The sequence below is a fragment of the Cetorhinus maximus genome, chromosome 3, assembly GCF_964194155.1.
Source record: "Cetorhinus maximus chromosome 3, sCetMax3.hap1.1, whole genome shotgun sequence".
Lineage (NCBI taxonomy): Eukaryota > Metazoa > Chordata > Chondrichthyes > Lamniformes > Cetorhinidae > Cetorhinus > Cetorhinus maximus.
The window spans coordinates 103782271-103807131 of NC_135881.1; the positions used below are offsets into that span (position 1 = coordinate 103782271).

The 24861-nt window shown below is 43.4% G+C and overlaps 1 protein-coding gene and 1 long non-coding RNA gene across 2 annotated transcripts in view; one reads left to right on the forward strand and one right to left on the reverse strand.

Annotated features, from left to right (window-relative positions):
- The window catches only part of LOC144678833 (uncharacterized), a 50512-nt gene extending 44741 nt beyond the window's left edge, over nt 1-5771 (forward strand). The window contains exon 4 of the long non-coding RNA XR_013576190.1: nt 5636-5771. This is a non-coding gene — a long non-coding RNA (uncharacterized LOC144678833). The remainder of the gene's footprint in view (nt 1-5635) is intronic.
- The window catches only part of LOC144678832 (uncharacterized), a 330763-nt gene that overhangs the window by 129747 nt on the left and 176155 nt on the right, over nt 1-24861 (reverse strand). Inside the window, exons 14-16 of the mRNA XM_078538787.1 lie at nt 15685-15753; nt 4146-4214; nt 3045-3113 (exon numbers count right to left, since the gene is read on the reverse strand). Coding sequence (XP_078394913.1) covers nt 3045-3113; nt 4146-4214; nt 15685-15753 — 207 coding nt within the window. The remainder of the gene's footprint in view (nt 1-3044; nt 3114-4145; nt 4215-15684; nt 15754-24861) is intronic.

The following is a 24861-nucleotide window of genomic DNA, read 5'->3' on the forward strand; positions in this document are numbered from 1 at the left end:
CCCCATCCTTTCCCCTCCCCAAGTCACCCATGTCCTTTCCCCAATCCATGTGGAACCCCCTGGCTTCAGCATCCACCTCCTCATTGTAACCTACCAACGCGAAACCTTGTAATTCCAGGATGTCCAGGTGAATGTTCACGTTCCCTACCTTCCAGAAAATCCCACCCTCACCCCCCGACACCTTAGTCTGCCCTCCTCCAAACCTCACCCCCCTCGACAACTTCATCCCCCCACCCCTCCAAATCTCCTCACTCCACCCCCCCGGTACATCTTCCTCTCCCACTCACAGTGAGACCTTTCTCTCCCCGGCCTTCGCTGATCATCCATAGCAGCCCATGGCCAAGACCGTGATGTTCCGCAGCAGACCCAAAGCATCAACGTGGACCTCCCACCTTCAGAGAGCTGCTTTGTGGTGGAGCCATGTGCATGCTGATCCACCCAGCACGTGTTCCTCCAGGTCCCGGCTCCAGCGTCTTCTTCTCCTTGGATGTCCGAGATCTAAGCAAGGCCCCAATGATAAGTCCCATCTCCTGCATGTCACACTTGTCCAGACGTGTCCTGGGCCAGCATGTTTTCCCACCGGTGTGATGGTAAATCGGGCATTCGGGCATGTGGGGGACGAATCTAGTCAGGCCTTACTTTGCATCCCATTACCGGGGTGCAAATTGGGTTCGTGCCGACCCCCAATGGGATTTGCATCCCACCATGCCATCCAATGCCATCCAATGATCCACTATGATTTCATGCTGGCGTGAAACTGATTTCTGCCCCTCACGCCATATTGTTCCCCCCACCTGCCATGACACCCACCGCCATTGGGACTGGACAATTCCACCCTATGTGTGCAATGCAGGTGCAGAGAAAGACTAATAGAATAAACAGTTGTTAATGCATGATAACAGTGGGTGTATAATGGGTAACTTGGGTAGCCCACAGTCACACAGGATCATGCATGCAAATGTGCTTTTGTTCGTTAGGAAAAAGGGTTGTTTGTATCTTTTGTTTGATATGAGAAAGAGGACGTTTGGATTTTGGAAATGCAATCTTTACTAAGTGTACTACCTGGCTTTCCATAGTTATGTGGCTCTGACATCAGGCAAGCTGACTATAGGCTGCCATTTCTGATCAGTTCAATGAGAACACATTGAAGGAGTACAGCTGTCCTTATACGTGAAACACAGTCCTCCATCTGAATTGCTGCCCTGACTTTATTGCTGACAGATCAAGGCAAATACAGAGATGTACCCACCCCTATGAATCACTCTGCCCTTGTTATTAGGACAGGGTCTAAGCAACTTCATCACTGTTTCACCACAAGTGGCAGAATGTGTCAATTCATACTTTGATCTCCAGGCATTTTGGATTAAACAGCCTTCTTTGATAGCTACTCATGATGCAAAATTGTACATAGATAACCTCAGCGTTCAGAGAATTGATTTTCCTGTCCTTTGTATATGCAGAATCACCCATAACCTGCACACAAAGGACAAGAAAAAGGGATCAAAGATAAATTATGAGGGTCCTAGAATTATAGCCATGCAGTGCCCTTAGTTGTGTGCTCTACTTGGCCTACTAAGCTTCTAAAATGGTAGACAGGGAGCGTGTGCACATTTTCAGCCAGAAGTGCACTCGCAACCATATTGGAAATGGTTGATGGGAGCGGAAGTGAGTAGCATTTTTTAGTGCAAAATAATTTATTTATATTAGGATCCTGCACATCCCGTAGGACCCAATTTTTGAATGCCCCAGCACTTTACTACGTACTGAATTCACATAGTACAACATAGCAATAGCCAGCAGAAAAGTCTTCACGCTTACCTGAATGTGGTGCCAGGAGGAGCAGACCTGCCAGGTCACTGATTGCCTTCCTGCCCACATGGCCACTGATTACATCCTCTCTCCCAACCAGATCGATGATTTATACCATAGGTATTCTTTCAAGATAAACCATGCCTTTGAAGCCATCTCTCAAATTACATCTCAAATCACATTTTATGAATTGGGTTATGAATGCCCAGGTGTACCACTTCCTACAACATTTTACTGCATTGATTTAGCAAAGTAATTACATTTTTATTTCACATGGTCTGTTTATCTGCACACATTAACATTTAAGGCAACTATTATGACCTATTAAGAAACTTTTGATTGAATTAATTTTGGACTAGGTACAGACAGAAACAAACAAAATCCATTCAGGATGGATCTCTCCAACACTCACAGTCTTCCTATGCAGTGTACTGGTCACCACTGCCACAGAAATAACAACCTGGATGAAAATAGATAAGCTGCTTACTATGGACATTTGGACATCCCTGATAGTGTGTTCTGAGAATAAAATAACTTTCTGCATGCTTTAAAAAATAAGTAGCCAGTAAACTGGTGAACAGTGCCACTAGGAGTGACCAAGGTGGGAGGCAGACTGCACATGAGGAGTATCAGAGCCTGAAACTGCTGAACCAGGGTGTTTGGTGTGCATGAGGAAAGGTGGTAAGCACAAGTGATCCAGAACCAGGAAACCTTCAGCTGCATGAGGAGGTAGGCCCTGTCAGAAAGAAACTAGGAGAAGGTTTAACAAGAGCAGGAATGACTTAAATAGCAAGCCATGCTGGTGAAGACAGGCACTGTGGGAAACGTAAGCATTAAACAATAGTTAGGAGGTCCCCTTCCTTTCCGAAGCAGAAGACCTAGGAAGGAGCAACACCATCGAGAGTTCAGAAGAATTGACCTGAACCTCAGAGCTCAGACTACAACCATACTATGAAAATGTAAAAATCTTCCTTCCTCAAAATGAGTCAGTTCAGCTTTCACAAAATGCCTAGTCTTAGGAGGATTGAAAAGTATGGGGAACGGTAAACACAGAAACCACACATTAGATAATACCCAGGTATCACAGCACAAGTGTGGTGCCACCGGTTTAACCAATGCATGACCCCATGAATAATAAGATCAGGAAGTAAATATAGCAAACAGGAAGTACATGCTAGGTGCAATTCTTTTCATACACTTCATTATCAATAAATGGTTGGTTACTGTTACTTTACCTTTTCACCTTGCAACCCAATTCCTGTCATGCCTATAGGTCCTGATGGTCCTGGAGGTCCAATATCACCCTGCAGAAAACAGAACATAAAACTATCTTCATTTTATTTCAGATATGTTTTCCCTACTGTTCAAAAACTGAAGGAGTTTCAAGTACTGCTTTTCAGACATTAGGTTGAGTTATATCACCACAATAAAGACAAGCATGAGCCATTTGCAATGCCTGTGCCTTTACTGTAAGTTTTTCCTCTTTCACCCACCACCATGATATTTTGGGCTTTTTCTGCAAATTTGGTGGTAAATTATTGCTTGATGTCTGAATTCTTCATTTTTTAAATCAGTTAATTGAGTAGTATAACTTGGAAACTCCCTACTTTCTCTCTCTTAATGGTGATGTTGCTGGATTTGAGATTTTACAGATGGTTAAAGGGTTATTTTCCAAAAGTACACTTTTGATGCAGTTCCTCACACATACTGGGTAATCATGGGTACATTTCCAACTCCATACATTAAAATAACCCTTTGAGAATGAGGTTATATAGCTAATTTCATGTAAATGTGGCATGTTTTGGATGTGCGTTAACAGAAAACTCCAGACTCTGGCTGCCCAAACCTTTGCTCCTGGCTGTCAGCCAGCTGCCACTTTCCACCTATTTCTGGTGGAGAACTGACTGGCAGAAGGGAATGAGGCCCAGGAATTAAAATACCCCAGAGCCTCAAACTAAGACCTGTGAGTGTGTTTCGCACTTGCCCTCCCAACCCACATGAAACATGCTAGGTGTCAAAACGTACCCAGTGTTAGCAAGCTATTGAAGCATGGGAAGTGAAACCCATTCTGCTCTCAAAAACATCCACTTCAACAGTTGTTGCTGAATCGTAATCAGGAAAGGGATTCTTGGTGAAATATTCCCTTGTACAACAGTGTTGAGACCAATCACAATGCTGTGTTTGACTCAAATGAGATTAAATCTGTAGTGGATTTGACCTGTAGTCTTCCTAATCAAAATGGCTTGGTGTAACATTATATGTTAACCCACTGAGGCAGCTTGACAGTTCTTATTTTGCTTTTTGCAATGATGAAAAGATTGACAAATAATTTCTACCTTGACACCTTTAATTCCAATTCCAGTAGATCCTCGAGAGCCTTTGGTGCCTGTGTAGCCTATGTTACCCTATAAAAACAAAGTATTTGCAGCAACATTAAATATAAGCAAAAATGGTATAATACCTTATTGTCAATGTTCATAAAGGATTGATTTTGGCCTTACCATAGGGTTGCCAACCCTTCAGGATAGTGCTGGTATCTCCAGGGACTAAAGATTGATTTTCTGGACACTGCTGTGAGCAACATTGTGCTTTTAAAGAGTTTTTTGAACTCCTTGATTTAGTAGTTATTAAAAATGTAGGATTGTGGAGGTGAGAGGTCATCTGATGAAACCTTCAGAAGTATGTTAACAAGCATTGGCAAATATACCCTACTTTGAGGGAGTTCAGATTCTGTGGTGTAGGACAGATCACTCTGTTACCTTTGTTTCTTCCTTTCTTCAGCAAAATGAGTCAGTTCTGTTTTCCACAGTTAGACAACTCCAGTAATTTAAGAGGTTTAAATGAGATTTTACTTGTGAAGTTTTACTTGCATGTTTTAATTCTTACTCCTGGTTGTTTTTTTAATTCATTCATGGGATGTGGGCTTCACTGGCTAGGCCAGCATTTATTGCCCATCCCTAATTGCCCTTGAGAAGGTGGTGGTGAGCTGCCTTCTTGAGCCGCTGCAGTCCATATGGTGTAGGTACACCCACAGTGCTGTTAGGGAGGGAGTTCCAGGATTTTGACCCAGCTACAGTGAAGGAACAGCAATATATTTCCAAGTCAGGATGGTGAGTGACTTGGAGGAGAATTTCCAGGTGATGGTGTTCCCATTTATCTGCTGCTCTTGTCCTTCCAGATGGTAGCAGTTGTGGGTTTGGGAGCTGCTGTCTAAGGAGCCTTGGTGAGTTCCTGCAGTGCATCTTGTAGATGGTATACACTGTTGCCACTGTGCATTGGTGGAGGAGGGAGTGAATGTTTGTCGATGGCGTGCCAATCAAGTAGGCTGCTTTGCCCTGGATGGTGTCAAGCTTCTTGAGTGTTTTTGGAGCTGCATTCTTCCAGGCAAGTGGAGAGTATTCCATCACACTCCTGACTGGTGCCTTGTAGATGGTGGACGGGCTTTGGGGAGTCAGGAGGTGAGTTAGTTGCCACAGGATTCCTAGCCTCTGACCTGCTCTTGTAGCCACAGTATTTACATGGCTAGTCCAGTTCAGTTTCTGGTCAATGTTAACCCCCAGGACGTTGATAATGGGGATTCAGGGATGGCGTTGCCATTGAATGTCAAGGGGCAATGGTTAGATTCTCTCTTGTTGGAGATAGTCATTGTCTGGCACTTGTGTGGCATGAATGTTACTTGCCACAATGAAGGAATATATATTTCCTAGTTAAACAACAATGATGTAACAGAGTGCAACAATACTTAAGTATTAAAGCTACTTAAACAAAAAAGAAAATCAGGAGACATTGTAATATCCCAGGCAAATCCATTTCTGAATTTTTGTAGATGTTCCTGAAACCTTGAAAGTGATGAAAATTGGCACCAGATCCATATAAAATTGAACAGAGTCGCAGCGAAAGAGAAATGGGGCATCAATAATTACCAAGAAACAAAACAGGATAGAGTAAAAATAATGGAGAAAGCAAACAAAAATGGTCGAATATTCTGGAGTGTATCCAATAAAAAGATATGTTCTTTTCCATGTGAACGAAGATTTATTATTTGGATCTTCTGTGTTTCCAATTAGGATTTCATACATACTATTAATTTATTTTGCAGATTCTGGAGCATTCCTTCATGAGCATGATTTCCTTTCTTTTAGGCTAGACTTACTTTTGCTTATAAGTACATTAGAAAGTTGTTATGATCCCCAGCTGATGTTACCACTGGACAAGCCTGGTCCCAGGGTGGAACCAAGCTGATAGATCCTAACAGTTATTTGTTTGTTTAGAAAAGTGGAGAGTGGCCACTGAACAGGGTCACCGGAGCCAGCTAATGAACTTTTAGCACAAAAACAAAACAGTTATTCAATAAGAAAAGATGAATTGTATTACAATACTCCTTCACCCACAACTATACCTTTACAGATATATACAGATTTGTAAGGATAGCACAAGTTACAACAATGATCTAATACTCTAATGTTCACAGTAAGTACACAGTCCATGCAAACCAATAGGCACCCTGTGGTCAGACATATCACACTCTGAAACCAAGTGACAGAGGCCACCTCAACCAAATGCTATGGATCTCTCATCAACTCCCCCCAGACGCTTGTCCCATCATGAGCCAACCAGTTTCACTGAACTCCGCCTTTCACACGAGGATTTCCAATCCCCACTCTCCAAGAACTCGCTTTTGAATCTTCTCCCAAACCGATGCTTTCTTTAAGACCCTTTTGCAAGTATTCACCTGCCAGGATTTCGAACTCTCTTTCCGATGTTCCTTTCTCCTGGGTCACCACATGCTTTCAAGCTGTCTTCCATGCACCCACTCTCTCACCAACTCAGCTGTCAACAATACACTACTGCTTCACATGCCCATAGCAAAGAGTTACAGACCTTCGGTTGCCTCTTTGGACCTTCTGACTTTTCACAAGCCTTTATCTCTTTAAGCTTGAAGCTGGGACCCTTTCTCTCTGCTCCTTACTTTCACTTCCACAGAACAGGACCTTTTCCAGGTTCCTGTCCTTCCTTTGACTAGAAGGTCTTCTTGGGACTTTCTCCTGTTCCACTCCCCTGGATTTTGGGGACTTTCTTCTTTAGCTTGGGACTGGCTATCTGCCCCTTCTAGGTGGCTCTTGATTGGCAGCAGTCTTCAAACTGAACTCAAAACTGCTTTTCTAGCTCGTTTTGTGTGTGTCTACGGGAGGGACCTGCCTTTCTGAACCCCTGTTGCTAGGCAACAGCACTGTTTTTTCTACTCTTGTTTGTTTAACTTAGCTGCAACAGTCGTAAAACTCTCATTAGAAATGCAGGCACCTTTCAAAGTGAAACTAAAACTCAATTGACCTTTTCTTAACATAGAGATACAGAAATACAAATCAAACTTAAATATTAAAGCTAAAACGTATTCCTAACACCCACAAATACCAAGATAGCTTATTAAACTATCTCTATTTCCTAACACCCCTCCCCTTTGGAGGAAAGAAAGCTTCACAACAGTGAAAGTTTCTTTACAATGGCCTTGCCAATACATCTGCCTCACACAAACTTAAAACATCATAAGCATCTAATATCTAATACAATAGCTTATTACATACTATACAAATAAACCTTCCACTTTGTTTCACAATTACCCATTATCGTACATTTACAGAAACGTACTTAAACAAAATTAATAAAAGTAATAAGATTAGTAGAATTTGTACATCATAGTATTATCGTAACTCAACTTTTAAGTTTCTTTTTCCTCTTATTTCCAGTCTTTAACTCAGCAAAGAATGATTCATTTAAGCCCAATCTTTCTTTTCGTTAGTTGCAGGCGTAATTCCATCCGCAAGCTCATTTTCCAAACTCAAATGTGGTAAATTCTCATTTCGATTTCGCAAAATAAAAATGGCATTTTTGTGAGTTAATATATTTCTTCTCTGGTCAAAATTTCTTTTTGCCGTTTCAAGGATGTTATTGAGATGCTTCTTACGTTCATACAAAAGTGTTTTGTCCTCCTGCTTGGTTTGATCTTTAAACTTTTTATGATATTGTTGTTTCTCCAGATCCCATTTAGAACAGGTCTTTTCCACTTCTCTTTGAACAATGTCAATTATGTTCTCCCTGTGGAGTTTCATAGTTCATTCCAAACCTTCAATTCTTTTGCATAATCCACAAACTATATCATGCTACTCCTTTCCAGGCTTTGAATGGTCTTTTTCGAACTGTCCACTTTCTTGGATTCCAGTTGCTGTATTTTGTATATTAGCACTGGCAAGCACTTGTAAATCAGAGTCTCTGATCATTGACCTTTCCAGGCTATTTTGCTCATTCAGCTTGTTTTGTTGGCAATTCTTGATTTCCAGTTCTGCGCGCACTTAGTTGTTTTCATATTGTCCATTACTGAGGTTGATATATCAGTAATTTTACTTGGACCAGTTCTTTGCTCAACTGGTCCACAATTCAGCAAAGAGTTTTTATTTACAGGAACAACTTTGGAATCATGACACTCCATATCACACATCTTCCCCTTCATTTTCTCCAGTTTCCATTGAAGTTCGAGAATCTCATTGCTCTTTTCACAACAAAGTTCTAACAGTTTGTTAGATTTGGTTTTTAATTCTGCATTCAACCAATTATTCTGATTTACCAACATTTCCTTTTCTTGTTTAAGCCACTTTCCACAATATTTCTTATCAACTTCTGATGCTTTAAGTTCATCAAGTTTTAACTGAAGATTGACCTTTGTTAAATTTGCTTCTACAAGTTTATCATTTAGACATTTCAAGTCCTCAGTCATGTGTTCTACTGTCAGTGACAGATTCCCAATTGTTCTCAACAATTCTCTTCTTTCATTAGCAAACTTCTCTGTCATACATGAAAGTTGATTTTCTATGTTAATCAGGTTTTCCTTCAATTGCTTGTTATCTGCAATAGGTGTTTTATTTTTGGCCACAGTAGCTTTCTGAAGTTGGTTAAGATCAACATCATCAACTGCCATCAGCAATACAGTCGTTGCCACACTAGTGTTTCCACTAGCCAAGTCATTACCCAGAATAAAATACCCCTTCAATAGGTGATTTGGGAATAATTCCCACCGTAACAATTCCATTTACAAAGTGACCTTGTAAGTTAACTTCACACAAAGAGACAGGTTCATAAATTCTATTAATACCTCTTATCAATACTTTTCTTTCATAAAACTCACTAATGTCCTTGAGGGAAGGAAATCTATCATCCTTACCTGGCCTATATGTGACTCCAGACCCACAGCAATGTAGTTGACCTCTTAAATGCCCTTTGAAATGGCCTAGCAAGCTGCTCAGTTGTATCAAACTGCTACAAAATCACAAAAAAGGAATGAAACTGGACGGACCATCCGCATTGACCTAGGCACCGGAAACGACAATGGCAATCGCAGCGCTGTCAACCCTGCAAAGTCCTCCTTACTAACATCTGGGGGCTGGTGCCAAAGTTGGGAGAGCTGTCTCACAGCTTAGTCAAGTAACAGCATAACATAGTCATCCTCACGGAATCATATATTACAGATAATGTCTCAGACACCACCATCACCATTCATGGGTATGTCCTATCCCACCGGCAGGACAGACCCAGCAGAGGTGGTGGTACAGTGGTATACAGACAGGATGGAGTTGCCTTGGGAGTCCTCAACATCGACTCCAGACCCCATGAAGTCTCATGACATTAGGTCAAACATTGGCAAGGAAACCTCCTGCTGATTATCACGTACCACCCTCCCTCAGCTGATGAATCAGTATTCCTCCATGATGAACCACACTTGGAGGAAGCACTGAGGGTGGCAAGGGCGCAGAATTACTCTGGGTGGGGGACTTCAAAGTCCATCACCAAGTGTGGCTCGGTAGCACCACCACTGACCGAGCGTCCAAGCCCTAAATGACACAGCTGCTAGACTGGGTCTGCAGCAGCTGGTCAGGGAACCAACAAGATGGAAAAACATACTTGACCTCATCCTCACCAACCTGCCTGCCACAGATACATCTGTCCATGGCAGTATCGATAGGAGTGACCACAGCACAGTCATTGTGGAGATGAAGTCCATCACATTCCATCGTGTTGTGTGGCACTACAACCATGCTAAATGGGATAAATTTCAAACAGATCTAACAACTCAAGGCTGGGCATCTATGAGGCACTGTGGGCCATCAGCAGCAGCAGAATTGTACTCTAAAACAATCTGTAACCTCATGGCCCGGCTTTTCCCCCACTCTACCATTACCATCAAGGCAGAGGATCAACCCCGGTTCAATGAAGAGTGCAGGAGGGCATGCCAGGAGCAGCAGCAGGCATACCTAAAAATGAGGTGTCAACCTGGTGAAGCTATAGCACAGGACTACTTGAGTGCAAAACAGCAGAAGCAGCAAGTGATAGGCAGTGCTAAGCAATCCCACAACCAGCGGATCAGCTCTGCAGTCTTGCCACATGCAGTCATGAATGGTGGTGGACAATTAAATAACTCACTTGAGGAGGAGGCTCCACAAATATCCCCATCAGCAATGATGGAGGAGCCCTGCGCATCAATGCAAAAGTTAAGGCTGAAGCATTTGCTACAATCTTCAGCCAGAAGCGCCGAGTGGATGATCCATCTCGGCCTCCTCCGGAGGTCCCCAACATCACAGATGCAAGTCTTCAGCCAATTCGATTCACTCCACGTGATATCAAGAAACGGCAAAGGCTATGGGCCCTGAAAATATTCCAGCAATAGTACTGAAGACGTGCCCTCCAGAACTTGCCGCACCCCTAGCCAAGCTGTTCCAGTACAACTACAACACTGGCATCTACCCAGCTATGTGGAAAATTGCCCAAGCATGCCCTGTACACAAAAAGCAGGACAAATCCAACCCGGCAATTACTGCCCCATCAGTCCACTCTCCATCATCAGTAAAGTAATGGAAGGGGCCATTAACAGTGCTGTGTAGTGGCACTTGCTTAGCAATAACCTGCTCACTGACACCCAGTTTGGGTTCCGCCAGGGCCACTACACTCCTGACCTCATTACAGCCTTGGTTTAAACATGGACAGAAGAGCTGAACTCCCAAGATGAGAGTGACTGTCCTTGACATCAAGGCTGTATTTGACCGAGTGGGGCATCAAGGAGCCCCTAGCAAAATTGAAGTCAATGGGAAGCGGGGGAAAACTCTCCGCTGGTTGGAGTCATACCTAGCACAAAGGAAAATGGTTGTGGTTGTTGGAGGTCAGTCATCTCAGCTCCAGGACATCACTGCAAGGGTTTCTCAGGGTAATGTCCTAGGCACAACCATCTTCAGCTGCTTCATCAATGACCTTCCTTCCATCATAAGGTCAGAAGTGGGGATGTTCGCTGAAGATTGCACAATGTTCAGCATCATTTGCAACTCATCAGATACTGAAGCAGTTCATGTCCAAATTCAGCAAGACCTGGACAATATCCAGGCTTGGGCTGACATGTGGCAAGTAACATTCGTGCCACACAATTGTCAGGCAATGACCATCTCCAGCAGGAGAGAATCCAGCCATCACCCCTTGACATTCAATGGCGTTACCATCACTGAAAGAATCCCCACTATCAACATTCTGGGGGTTACCATTGATCAGAAACTGAATTGGACTAGCCATATCAATGCTGTGGCTTCAAGAGCATGTCAGAGGCTAGGAATTGTGTGACGAGTAACTCACCTCCTGAATCTCCAAAGCGTGTCCACTATCTACAAGGCACAAGTCAGGAGTGTGATGGAATACTCCCCACTTGCCTGGATGAGTGCAGCTCCCAAAACACTAAAGAAGCTTGACAACGTCCAGGACAAAGCAGCCCACTTGATGGGCACCATAGCCACAAACATTCACTCCCTCCAACATCGACGCACAGTAGCAGCAGTGTGTGCCATCTACAAGATGCACTGCAGGAATTCGCCAAGGCTCCTTCGACAGCACCTTCCAAATCCAGACAACCACCATCTAGAAGGACATGGACAGCAGATAGATGGGAACACCACCACCTGAAAGTTCCCCTCCAAGTCATTCACCATCCTGACTTAGAAATATATCGGCATTCCTTCACTGTCGCTGGGTCAAAATCCTGGAACTCCCTCCCTAACAGCACTGTGGGTGTAACTACACCACATGGACTGCAGTGGTTCAATAAGACAGCTCACCACCACCTTCTCAAAGGCAACTGGGGATGGGCAATAAATGTTGGCCCAGCCAGCAAAGCCCACATCCCGTGAATGAATTTTTAAAAAATAAAACTACCTGGAACACAAATTCTATCACCAACCACCATCAATGATTGATCTGCCCCTGTATCTCTCAAGATTTTAATCTGTTTACTTATTTTGTTGGAGGAGTAAGGGAACACTTCTCCCTTCACCACATAACATCCAGACCGTCTGTTAGCCTGACTTCCTTCACCAGTAATTAAAGAAGAATTCTCTGGACTATCTTCACCCATATCTGAGGGAACACCTTTCCGCACCACAGCTACAGTTGGAACAACCGTTTCCTTTTCTGATGCAACCTTTCCTGAGGATTCCTTTGGCATTCGTACTACTGCAATAGGGCTACCAATTAATCTCCAGCAATCTGCCCTAACATGTCCTACCTTGTTACAATGAAACAATGAAAACATTTAGGCTTTTGAATCTCACTTCCACCCTCAGCACCTTCCTTTCTGGTCTAAGGATAAATTTTCCGGGAATTCCCAACTGTCCCTCCTCTTTCCTGGCTACTTGCCTTCCTTTCACCTTCCCATCTTCTATCCTTCTCAGGTTTATGGGAATGACGGGAAAAGGGTTTAGATTTATGGACTAGATCATAACTGTCTGCCATCTCTGCTGCCTGTCTAGCTGTTTTAACCTCATGGTCTTCAACATGATTTCTAACTACAGGGAGAAATGAATCCTTAAATTCTTCCAAGATAATTATTTCCCTAAGAGCTTCATACATTGCCTCTACCTTTAATGCCCGTATCCAATGGTCAAGATTATTTTGCTTTACCCTTTCAAATTCGATATAGGTCTGTCCAGGCTGTTTCTTTATAGTACAAAATTTCTGCCTGTATGCCTCAGGGGCTAACTCATATATGGTCAGAATAGCATTTTTCACTGCATCATAATCTACCAACAACTCTTCTAGAAGTGAAGCATAAATCTCATAAGCTCTACCTACCAACTACTCTGTAAAAGTAATGTCCAGATTTCTTTTTGCAACTTCATTTGCCTAGCCATTTTCTGAAACAAAATAAAGAATGCCTCTACATCCCTTTGCTCAAACTTTGGGAGAGCTTGTACAAACTTAACATCTCACCACTAGGTTTTAGGTTGAAGGCTTTTTCATCATCAACACTTTCTTCAGCATCAGAGATCTCATTAAGGTCCAGCCTTTTAAGCTGGCAATCCCTTTCTTGTTCCTTTTGTCTTTCCTCCATTGCTAACCCCTTCCTCTGGAAGTCAAGTTTTCACATTACCATTTCTCTTTGCAATACTTGCTCTTTTTCCTTTTCTTCTCTTTCTCTTTCCTTCTCTTTTTCTTTTGCCTCTTGTTAAAGTATTTTTCAGTTCCTTTGCTTGTTCAAGTTCAAGCTTCTTCATTTGTAACTGACATCCTCTCTATCTCCAGCTGTGACTCACCCCCTGGAGAACGCAGTCTCTCTAGTATCCCTTCCAGTTTCAAGTGCTGCGCCATTATCTCAACTATGTCTGCTCTCCTCGCCCCTTTGGGTAATTCTAACTCCAATTTATCCACCAATTCCATTAGCTTACTCTTGGTTAATTTCTGTAAACCAGTCAGGGTTACATTTTCCATCTGTAAAAAAGTCTTAGCAACCTCCAAAATCATTTCAAATTCCAACCAGTATAATATACCTTACAGCAACTCCAATTCCTATGTCCAGCATCTCTTTATCTCCACACACTCGTTTTATAAGGATTCACAGGTCCCACCAATGTTCAAGAATTTCCATTCTCAGACCAATTATTTTTTCACATCCAAACACCTGCTGTCCACATTTGAAATCCCAGACAAGCCTCCACCTTGTTATGATCCCCAGCTGAGGATACCACTGGACAAGTCTGATCCCAGAGTGGAACACAGATTGATAGATCCTAACTTTCATTTTTGTTCGTTTAGGTATGTAGAGAGTAGCCACTGAACAGAGGCACCGGAGTCAGCTAATGAACTTTTAACAGAAGAATTAAACAGTTATTCAACAAGAAAAGATGAACTATATTACAATACTCCTTCACCCACAATGATACTTTTACAGATATATACAGATTTGTAAGGAAAGCACAAGTTACAAAAACTATTTTATACTCTGATATTCACAGTAAGCACACAGTCCATGTAAACTAATAGGCACCCTGTGGTCAGACACACCACACTCTGAAACCAAATGACAGATGCCACCTCAATCAGATGCTATGGATCTCTCATCAACTCCTTCCAGAAGCTTGTCCCACCATGAGCCAACTGTTCTTACTGAACTCCGTCTTTCACACGAAGATTTCTAATCTCCATTCTCCAAAAACTTGCTTTGGAATCTTCTTCCAAAACAATGCTTTCTTTCAGACACCTTCTGCAAGGGTTCATCTCCAGGATATTGGACTCTCCTTCTGATTTTCCTCTCTCCTGGGTGAGAGATTCATGCATTCAAGCTCTCTTCCATGCACCCTCTCTCTCACCAACTCAGTTGTCAACAGTACACCACTGCTCCACATACCCAGAGCAAAGAGTTTCAAACTGAACTCAAAGCTGCTTTTCTAGTTCTTTCTGTGTGTGTCTGTGGGAGGGATCTGCCTCTCTGGACCCCCGTTGCTAGGCAACAGCACTGTTTCTTTCTACTCTTGTTTGTTTAACTTAGCTGCAACAGTTGTAAAACTCTCATTAGAAATGCAGGCACCTTTTAAACTGAAACTAAAACTCAAGTTGATCTTTTCTTAACACACAGATACAGAAATACAAATCAAAATTAAACATTAAAGCTAAAACTCATTCCTAACACCCACAAATACCAATATAATTTATTAACTATCTCTATTTCCTAACACAACAGAGATCAACAAGTTTTATGTTATAGTTTTATCTCTCTACATGTCCTCCCAAGTCTGATGCTTCACCTGGTTAAACGCATAGAGTCAACTAATGTAGAGAGCAACAGAATGATCAGTAAATTCTAAAATAATGTTACTACTATGACACTAATGATGCTGAACATAAAAATAGATCCAAAATGCCTTTATGATGCACATAACAAACATGGATTCTTACACACCCTTCCCCATCCATATCTCCCTGGTGGAGAAGTAACCAGTCTTTTGCAGTGTTTATCTGTATGAAAGCAGCTGAGACTGGAAATACATTGTGGTGTAGCAAAATGAATTTTTGCTTGTGCTGCTTTTTTAACTTGTATTCAATCTTGCATGATAGTTAATGTTCACCTTTTCTCAGCATCTAACAGTAACTCATTATCTAACATCCATTTTAGGAAATTTCTGATGATTTTTGTTTTCCATTTTCTCACCTTCTTCCACATAAAGCAATTCATCCTTGGGTACAATTCTAAGAGCTCTGGCAATATTTCAACTGAACATCCATTCATCATGTGTGAGACTAAACAATAGGTTTTGGTGGTCTATTTGACAATAGAAAACATTGCGTGTAAGCCGAATTAGATTTCACCTGGCACCCACAAATAAACATTTTCCAATAACTGGATAATAATCAGACATAGTAAACCTAGCCAATTCCACCTCTACTAAACCTGGAAGCACTGAATCATATGTTCACTGTCCCTGGTCAGCTTAGCTCCATATCATACCATTCAGCATGCTTGGCCACAAACAAGTAAAATATGCTGTTAAAAACTCTTTCAAAATTAAATTAATTTTTTACCTTTGGACCAGGAGCACCTTGCCCTGGTAGTCCTTTTTCACCCTTTACTCCATGATCTCCTCTGGGACCCTAAGAAAAGATAAAAGAGATGGGACAAGTCCCATGTTACCAGTTGCAGTAATATTGTAGCCATCCCTGTTCAGTCTTCTTCTGTCCGATAATGGCTAAATAAAATGGACAGTGTTGCTACGAGAATAATATTTTCATCCCAAATCTTGTCAATCATTTCACAATGACTGAGATTTGGTCATTTATAATATTTTAATAAAATTTAGCATGCCAGCATTTCTGTCTATTTCCGATTTATTGCGTTCTGATCTCCATAAGAACCTAAAAACATCAAAGCCAGGATAAAGTTTTGAGATGTACCTGGTCACTTTAAGGTGTGCATGGTTTCTATTTAATTTTCTAGTCAAAGAACTTCAAATTATTATCAGTAGTTCCCATTAATAAAACATTGCTTTCCAAGCAGCATTGTTTGCTTCTTCTACACTTAAATAGAATGGAGGCTAAATTAGATAACTCTAGAAATCAGGCATAAGGATCATGACCGCCAATTATCCCTTCTCCGATCAAAGTGCTGTAGGCAGCATGCCAACTTCACACAGCTTACTAATTATAATGATTGTGGCATACAGCACAGTGCTGAACCAATTAAAGCTAGCCTGCACTGATTACAGCCACATAGCGCCTATTGAAGACAAGGGCCCGAATTTTACACTCGTTGTGTGGGCTCGCGCCTGACCCAACCCGACAGCGTCTGAAATCATGCAAGAAGATGACAGGTGCGCGTCCCGACGTCATCGCGCACTCGTGTGATATTTCGCTTAGCGGGCGTGCGCGGCAGTTGGAAGCTGCCCGCTGACAATTAAGTGGGCAATTAAGCCCATTAAGGAAGCAATTGAAATCGATTTTACGTGTCCTGTCCAATTTTACAGTTGGCGGACGGGCCAATCGGCCAGGCAGCCTTTACATTTTCACTGAAACCTTGGTCCAGGACGGGATGAAGTGTCTGGGGTGAAATATAATACAAAAAAATCTGGAGACTGATGTTTTTTGACTTCTGCTGTTAGGTGCTTGAATGTGCTGCATTGACACAGTTTGGTGCATTTTATTCCTTGCCATTTAATTGGTCCAGGTCTGCAGCTCCTTGAGGCAGCTCCACAGTAGCTGTCTGCCTTCAGGGAGTTTGCTAGAAGCGCCCACCTGCACCCTCACTTTTGTCGGTGCCTGCCCTCTTCCTGCCCCCCTCGGCAGCGCTGAGGCTTTCTCAGCGTTCGTTTAATGCTGGCTAGCTGTTAATTGGTCAGTCAGTGTGAAATTGCATTTGGGGGCCAATTGTAGGCAGAAGCACATTTCGCGTCTGCTTTTGGGCCCGCTGATCACACTTGCCCGACAAACGTAAGATTCAGGCCAAGCTGTAGTCTGCCTGAAGTAGAGGCAAAAACTGATTACAGAAAAGTTAAAGACCTGGAAGAATGCATAGAAATGGTGCAATAGGCCAGCAAGCAAGGATCTTGAATGCTGCACTGGAGACCTTGGTGAAGCCGGTGTACAGAGGAGAAAAGTCTCTGGAATGTCAGCTCGTATAAATACAGGGAGTTTTGCTAATGCATTAAGTAAGTAACGCGAAGGCCAACTGTGCTACTGATTACTGTAAGACACAATGCTTAACTCAGGGAACTTGATAAGTGAGGGAATTTGGAGCAGTGAGGGAGGAGGTGCTGTTTTGGTCTCTTACAGAGCAAGGATTGATCTGAGAAAGGGAGCTGGAGACAACGAGAGCTGAGCGTTGAAGCCTAGAGGCATTAATTAGGTAAGCAGGTAGATGATTGATTGGTGAGTTTTAAAGACTTTTTCTATCTAAACAGAGGCAGTAGTTTAAACTGACACTGGGAAGATATAAGTATTATATTAAATGTATAGCTTGACCAGTTAAATTCTTTAATATAACTACAGATAATCGTTCAGTGATATTTCTAAATTTAAAACCTAATTACTAACTAAACATAATCAAGATGGCGTGACAGGTGATGTTTTGCAGCTGTAGCATGTGGGGATTGGTGGACAACAGTGTGATCCACAGCAACCACATCTATAATAAGTGTCTGCAACTCGACTGAGAGTTGATGAGCTGGACTCCGTGCTTTAGACACTGTGATGCATCAGGGAGTGGGAAATTTACCTGGACACTATGTTTCAGGAGGCAGTCACACCCCTTAGGATGGGTACTTCAGGTTTGGTCTGTGATCAGGTGACAGGAGACTGTGACTACGAGTGAGGTAGGTATAGGCATGCAGAAGGTAGCAATGGAGGAGCCTTAGCCCTTCCACATGTCCAACAGGTTCAATGTTCTTGCAGCTTGTGTGGAAGAGAGCGGGGGCTGTAGAGAGGATGAGCAAACTGACCATAGCACCATGGTGCAGGGAGCCATTCAAGTGGCAGGGGAGTAAGATGGAATGTAGTTGCAGTAGGGGATAGTATAGTTAGGGGAATAGATACTATTCTCTGCAGCAGAAAGCATGAGTCCCAAAAGTTGTGTTGCCTGCCTGTTGCCAGAGTTAAGAACATTTCCTCAGGGCTGAAGAGGAACATGGAAGTGGAGGGGAAGGATCTAGTTGTTATAGTCCATGTGGGTATCAATGATATAAGTAGGACTAAGGAAGAGGTCCTGCTGATGGAGTATGAGCAGCTAGGGGCTAAATTAAAAAGCAGAACCACAAATAATCTCTGGATTACTACCTGAGCTATGGGTGCCTAAGCATAGGGTAAATAAATCAGGAAGGAGACTTTGTGACATGTCTCCCTTCTTCCTTAACCGAGGTTTCCTGCCCACTGTGATTGACAGGGCCCTCAATTGTGTCCGGCCCATCTCCCATGCCTCTGCCCTCACACTTTCCCCTCCCTCCCAGAATCATGATAGGGTCTCCCTTGTCCTCACTTTTCACCCCACCAGCCTCTGCATTCAAAGGATCATCCTCTGCCATTTCCACCAACTCCAACATGATGCTACCACCAAACACATCTTCCACTCATTCCCCGTCAGCATTCTATAGGAACCGTTCCCTCCGTGACACCCTGGTCCACTCCTCCATCACCCCCAACACCTCATCCCCTTCCCACAGCACCTTCCCATGCAATCGCAGAAGGTGCAAAACCTGCCCCTTTTCCTCCTCCCTCCTCACCGTCCAAGGGCCTAAACACTCCTTTCAGGTGAAGCAGTGCTTTACCTGCACCTCCTTCAATTTGGTCTACTGCATTTGCTGCTCCCAACGTGGTCTCCTTTACATTGGGGAGACCACACGCAGACTGGGTGACTACTTTGCGGAACACCTTTGGTCAGTCCGCAAGCATGACCCAGACCTTCCTGTCGCTTGCCATTTCAACACTCCACCCTGCTCTCATGCCCACATGTCCGTCCTTGACCTGCTGCAATGTTCCAGTGAAGCTCAACGCAGACTGGAGGAGCAGCACCTCATCTTCCGACTAGGCACTTTACAGCCTTTCGGACTTAACATTGAGATCAACAACTTCAGACCTTGAACTCTCTCCTCTATCCTCACCCCTTTTTTTATCCCTATTTTAAAAATTTATTTTTATTTTTTATCTATTTTTATCTTTATTCATTTTTGTTTGTTTTTATTCATTTATTCATTGCTTTATCCCCTTTCCTATCCCCCATTTTTATCCCTTTTTCTATCTTTTTTTTCAAACCACCCCCCACCCCATCCCCAAAAGGACCATCTGTTACTTGTCTAATGTTATTCTTTCACAGAATGCTCACCCTTGTTCTGCTATTCACACATTCTGTTTTCTTACTTTTATGCCACTATCAGCACCTTCTTTAGCCCTTACAGCGACACTCCCTTTGTCTTTTTGTCCATGACATCTTTGTCAATCTCTCTTTTGCCCCCAACAATTGCTGGCCTTCAATCCAGCTTAACTTGCTCCACCCACCTTAAACAGTAAAAACTTCATCACATTTCTACTTCTCTTTAGCTCTGAAGAAGAGTCATACGGACTCGAAACGGTAACTCTGTTTCTCTCTCCACAGATGCTTTCAGATCCATTTTTTCCAGCAATTTCTATTTTTAGATCAGGAAGGAGGTCTTGTGTCATAGTGGGTAGTGTCCTTGCCTCAGAACCAGAAGCTCTGGGTTCGGGTCCCACTCCAGGACTTGATGGCCAAGAAAAGTGCATTTATAACACAGCCAAACGGGTTGAGTATCAACCTGCAAATCATACCAAGGGCAGGGGGTAAGCATGGGAGAGATTCCTGGTCATTGCCCTTCAGAAGGTGGTGGTGAGCTACCTTCTTGAATCACTGCAGTCCCTGTGGTGTAGTTACACCCACAGTGCTGTTACAGAGAGAGTTCCAGGACTTTGACCAGCGCCAGTGACAATATATTTCCAAGTCAGGATGGTGAGTGACTTCGAGGGGAACTTTCAAGAGGTGGTGTTCCCACCTGTCTGCTGCCCTTGTTCTTCTAGATGGTAGTGGTTGTGGATTTGGAAGGTGCTGTCCAAAGAGCCTTGGTGAGTTCCTACAGTGCACTTTGTAGATGGTACACACTGCTGCCACAGTGTGTCAGTGGTGGAGGGAGTGAATGTTGGTGGATGGGGTGCCAATCAAGCGGGCTTCTTTGTCCTGGATGATGTCACGCTTCTTGAGTGTTGTTGGAGCTGCACTCATCCGGGTAAGTGGAGAGTATTCCAACACACTCCTGACTTGTGCCTTGTAGATGGTGGACAAGCTTTAGGAAGTCAGAACGTGAGTTACTCGCCGCAGGATTCCCAGCCTCTGATGTGCTCTTGTAACCACTGTATTTATATGGCTAGTCCAGTTCAGTTTCTGGTCAATAATAACCCCCAGGATGCTGATCGTGGGGGATTCAGAGATGGTAATGCCATTAAATGTGAAGGGAGGAAAAGGTTAGATTCTCTCTTGTTGGAGATGATCATTGCCTGGGGCTTGTGTGGTGCAAATGTTACTTGCCACATGTCAGTCGAAGCCTGGATATTGCCTAGGTCTTGTTGCATTTGGACATGGACTGCTTCAGTATCTGATGAGTCATAAATGGTGCTGAACATTGTGCAATCATCAGCGAACATCCCCATTCTGACCTTATGATGGAAGGAAGGTCATTGATGAAGCAGCTGAAGATGGTTGGGCCTAGGACACAACCCTGAGGAACTCCTGCAATGGTGTCCTGGAAGTGAGACGATTGAGCTCCAACAACCACAACCATCTTCCTTTGTGCTAGGTCTGACTCCAACCAGCAGAGAGTTTTCCCCCTGATTCCCATTGACTCCAATGTTGCTAGGAATCCTTGATGCCACACTCGGTCAAATGTTGCCTTGATGTCAAGGGCAGTCACTCACCTTACCTCTGGAGTTCAGCTCTTTTGTCCATGTTTAAACCAAGGCTTTAATGAGGTCAGGAGCCAAATGCCTTTGACGGAGCCTAAACTGAACGTCAGTGAGCAGGTTATTGCTAAGCAAGTGTCGACTGATAGCACTTATGATGACCCCTTCCATCACTTCAGTAATGATCAAGAGTAAACGGATGGGGCAGGAATTAGCCGGGTTGGATTTGTCCTGCTTTATGTGTACAGGATTTACCTGTGCAATTTTCTACATTGCCGGATAGATGCCAGTGCTGTAGCTGTACTGGAACAGCTTGGCTAAGGGCACAGCAAATTCTGAAGCAGGAGTCTTCAGTGCTATTGCTGGAATATTGTCAGGGCCCATTGCCTTTGCAGTATCCAGTGCCTTCAGCCATTTCTTGATATCACATGAAGTGAATTGAATTGGCTGAAGACTGGCACCTGTAATGCTGGTGACCTCCGGAGGAGGCCGAGATGGATCATCCACTCGGCGCTTCTGGCTGAAGATTGTTGCAAATGTTTCAGGCTTATCTTTTGCACTGAAATGCTGGGCTCCTCCATCATTGAGGGAGGGGATACTTGTGGAGCCTCCTCTTCCAATGAGTTATTTAATTGTCCACCACCATTCACGACTCGATGCAGCAGGACTGCAAAGCTTAGATCTGATTGTTGGTTGTGGAATCACTTAGCTCTGTCTATTACTTGCTGCTTGTGCTGTTTGGCACGCAAGTAGTCCTGTGTTGTAGTTTCACCAGGTTGACACCTCATTTTTAGGTATGCCTGGTGCTGCTCCTGGCATGCCCTCCTGCACTCTTCATTGAACCAGGGTTGATCCCCTGGCTTGGTGGGAATGGTAGAGTGGGGGATATGCTGGGCCATGAGGTTACAGATTGTGTTCAAGTACAATTCTGCTGCTGCTGATGGCCCACAGTGCTTCACAGATGCCCAGTCTTGAGTTGCTAGATCTGTTCAAAATCTATCCTATTTGGCATGATGGTAGTGCCACACAACACGATGGACGATACCCACAATGTGAAGACCGGACTGCATCTGTGCGGTGGTTACTCCTATGGATGCTGTCATGAACAGATGCATATGTGACAGGTAGATTGGTGAGGATGAGGTCAAGCATGTTTTTCCCTCTTTTTGGTTCCCTCACTACCTGCTGCAGGCCTAGTCTAGCAGCTATGTTCTTTAGGACTTGGCCAGCTCAGTCTATGGTGGTGCTCCAAGCCACTATTGGTGATGGGCTTTGAAGTACCCAACCCAGAGTACATTCTGCACCCTTGCCACCGTCAATGCTTACTCCAAGTGGTGTTCAACATGGAGGAGTACTGATTCATTAGCTGAGTGGGGAGTTGCAACAGCAACTCAGACTCCCTGAATGAACTGTAACACACCACCAGAGAATGGAATGTGTGGCTCAAAGGCTAGAGTGGGAGAAATGGGGTTTTGATTCAAATAATTGGTGGTACAGAATTTGATTACTGCTGAAAAAAGAGACATGCTGTCAAAGCTTTTTGTTTTGCTCTCATCAGGACAGATGCTAGAATGCCAAATTTCAAAGGGAACAACAATTTATACTGAATGAGAAAAGGGGTGCTGACTGGTTGGCAAATTGGCTCCATTTGGCCGAGACGTTACCATGGTGAATGCACCAGGAAGTTATTATTCCCTGTGCTTTTGTGTATTCAAATAAGGTGGAATGTCGGGACATATTCCTTTTGCCTGCAGAGAACAGGTCCCTGCATATGAATATATTTAGCTTCTAGAAATTGAGCTACAAGTGAGCTTCATTGTGAGCCCAACTGATAATCTTAAATTGGTTGTTAGTGTAACTCTTAGCACACTCAGGATTGTTCAGCAAATGCTGTACAATCACAGAATCACAACCTGTTAGAAATGTTCTGAGTTTTGGTTCTAGCAAACTTAAGCGAGCTACATTGTGATGCTATCGCTTTGAATCATTTCAGAGTTTGGGAAAAGGAGATAAAAGGTTAATTGACTCCCTGTATCCTGAATTCCAGTGGAGGGATACACTTGCATTGGAAGCAGTTCAGATAAAGTTCACTGGCTAATTCCTGGGATAAAGGGGTTGTCTTTATGCGGAAAGGCTAAATAGTTTGGGCCCTCACTCAAAGGACTTTAGAAGAATGAAAAGTGAGCTTATTGAAACATATAAGATTCTGAGGGGGCTTGACAGAGTAGATTCTGAGAATAGAACTAAAGGGCACAGTCTCAAAATATGGGGTCTCCCATTTCAGATGGAGATGAGGAGTTTACCTGAACCATTAAAGGCAGCCCATTGTTCTATTTTGGTTGTGCCTGCCAATCTTTCATTCCAATTTATTTAGGATAGATTTGTTCTTAATGCACTGAAACTAGCCCCGCACCAATTAAATATTTTTACTCTAGCTTGTGCCTTGCCATTTTCCATAGCTATTGTAAACCTTCTGATACTTTGATAATACTCCCTAACTGTTCCCCTACTGATACTAGATCCATTTGACCCATCTCATTTCACAGAACCAGGTTCAGCAATTCCCCCTTCCATGTTGGGCCTGAAACATACTGATCAAGAATATTCTCCTGAACACACTTCAGAAACTCTTCTTCCGCTCTGCCCTTTATATCCCAGGATATATTAGAACACTTGAAATCCTCCATTATCCTGATAGCTCTTGCACCTCTCTGTAATTTGTTAATCTTTTTCTTCCCCACTAATTGGCCTATAGAATACACCCAGTAGTGTAAATGGCATTTCTCTTGTTTCTCAGCTCTCACCAAATAGATTCAATCCTTGACCAGCACAACACCACCCACCCCTGCCCCCCACCCCACCCCCAAGGACATCCTTTCTCTCTCCAGAGTTGTAATATTCTCCTTATTCAATATTGCCACCCCTCCTCCTTTCTTTCCTTCCCTTTAATACCTGGATGCCATGTATTCAGAAATATTTAGTACTCAGTCCTGCCATTTTAAGAGAGGGAGAGATAAGAGTGACATACAGCAAAAATAGATCTCCAAAACTTATTCATTTCTGATGGAATGTGACTTCATTGTCATGGAATTGTAAAATTAAATTTTCTGGTCTGGAGTGGTTGTTTGGCAGATTTATCATTTACCATGCATTAAAAGTTCACTTACTCCTGAAAGGACTAGGTTTTTCTGGTATCTTTATGCTGTTGCATTAATTTCATTGCTGAGTCTAGTGACGAGGACTGTAGGATCTCACCCTGTGGAGAAGTGGGGTACCTCTAACAGCAATTTCTAGATTTCCGTGTTTAACTCCACATGTGTCCACATCGGAAGTTACTGTCCAATTTATTCTATAACAACACTGAGCGCTGTTAACTTCTAATATTATTAATGCAAAATCCAGACCAATAGTTCACTAAGGGCAGAATTTTTCCGTTGGCGCATGGGGGCTGGCCCTGCATGCCCGCATGTAAAATGACGCGTGGTGACGTCGAGCAAGCGTCCCGACGTCACTGCGCGCCATCGCAGTATTTCGTTGGGCGGGCGTGCATTGATTTCCAACGTGCGCCCGCCTTTAATTAACCGGCCACTTAAGGCCCTTGATGCGCCAATTGACCTTGATTTTTCGGCACCCGTGCAATCTTCGGGTCAGCGCACGGGTGCAACGGGCAGATGGGTAGGGCACATTTGTATAAACTTCACCCACGGGCAGGATAGGAGGGCTCAGTGGGGTTGCAAGTGTGCTTTGTTGTTACTGATGCTTGCCTGTGTGATCTGCAATACTTCAAAACACATACCAACTGCTTGGTCT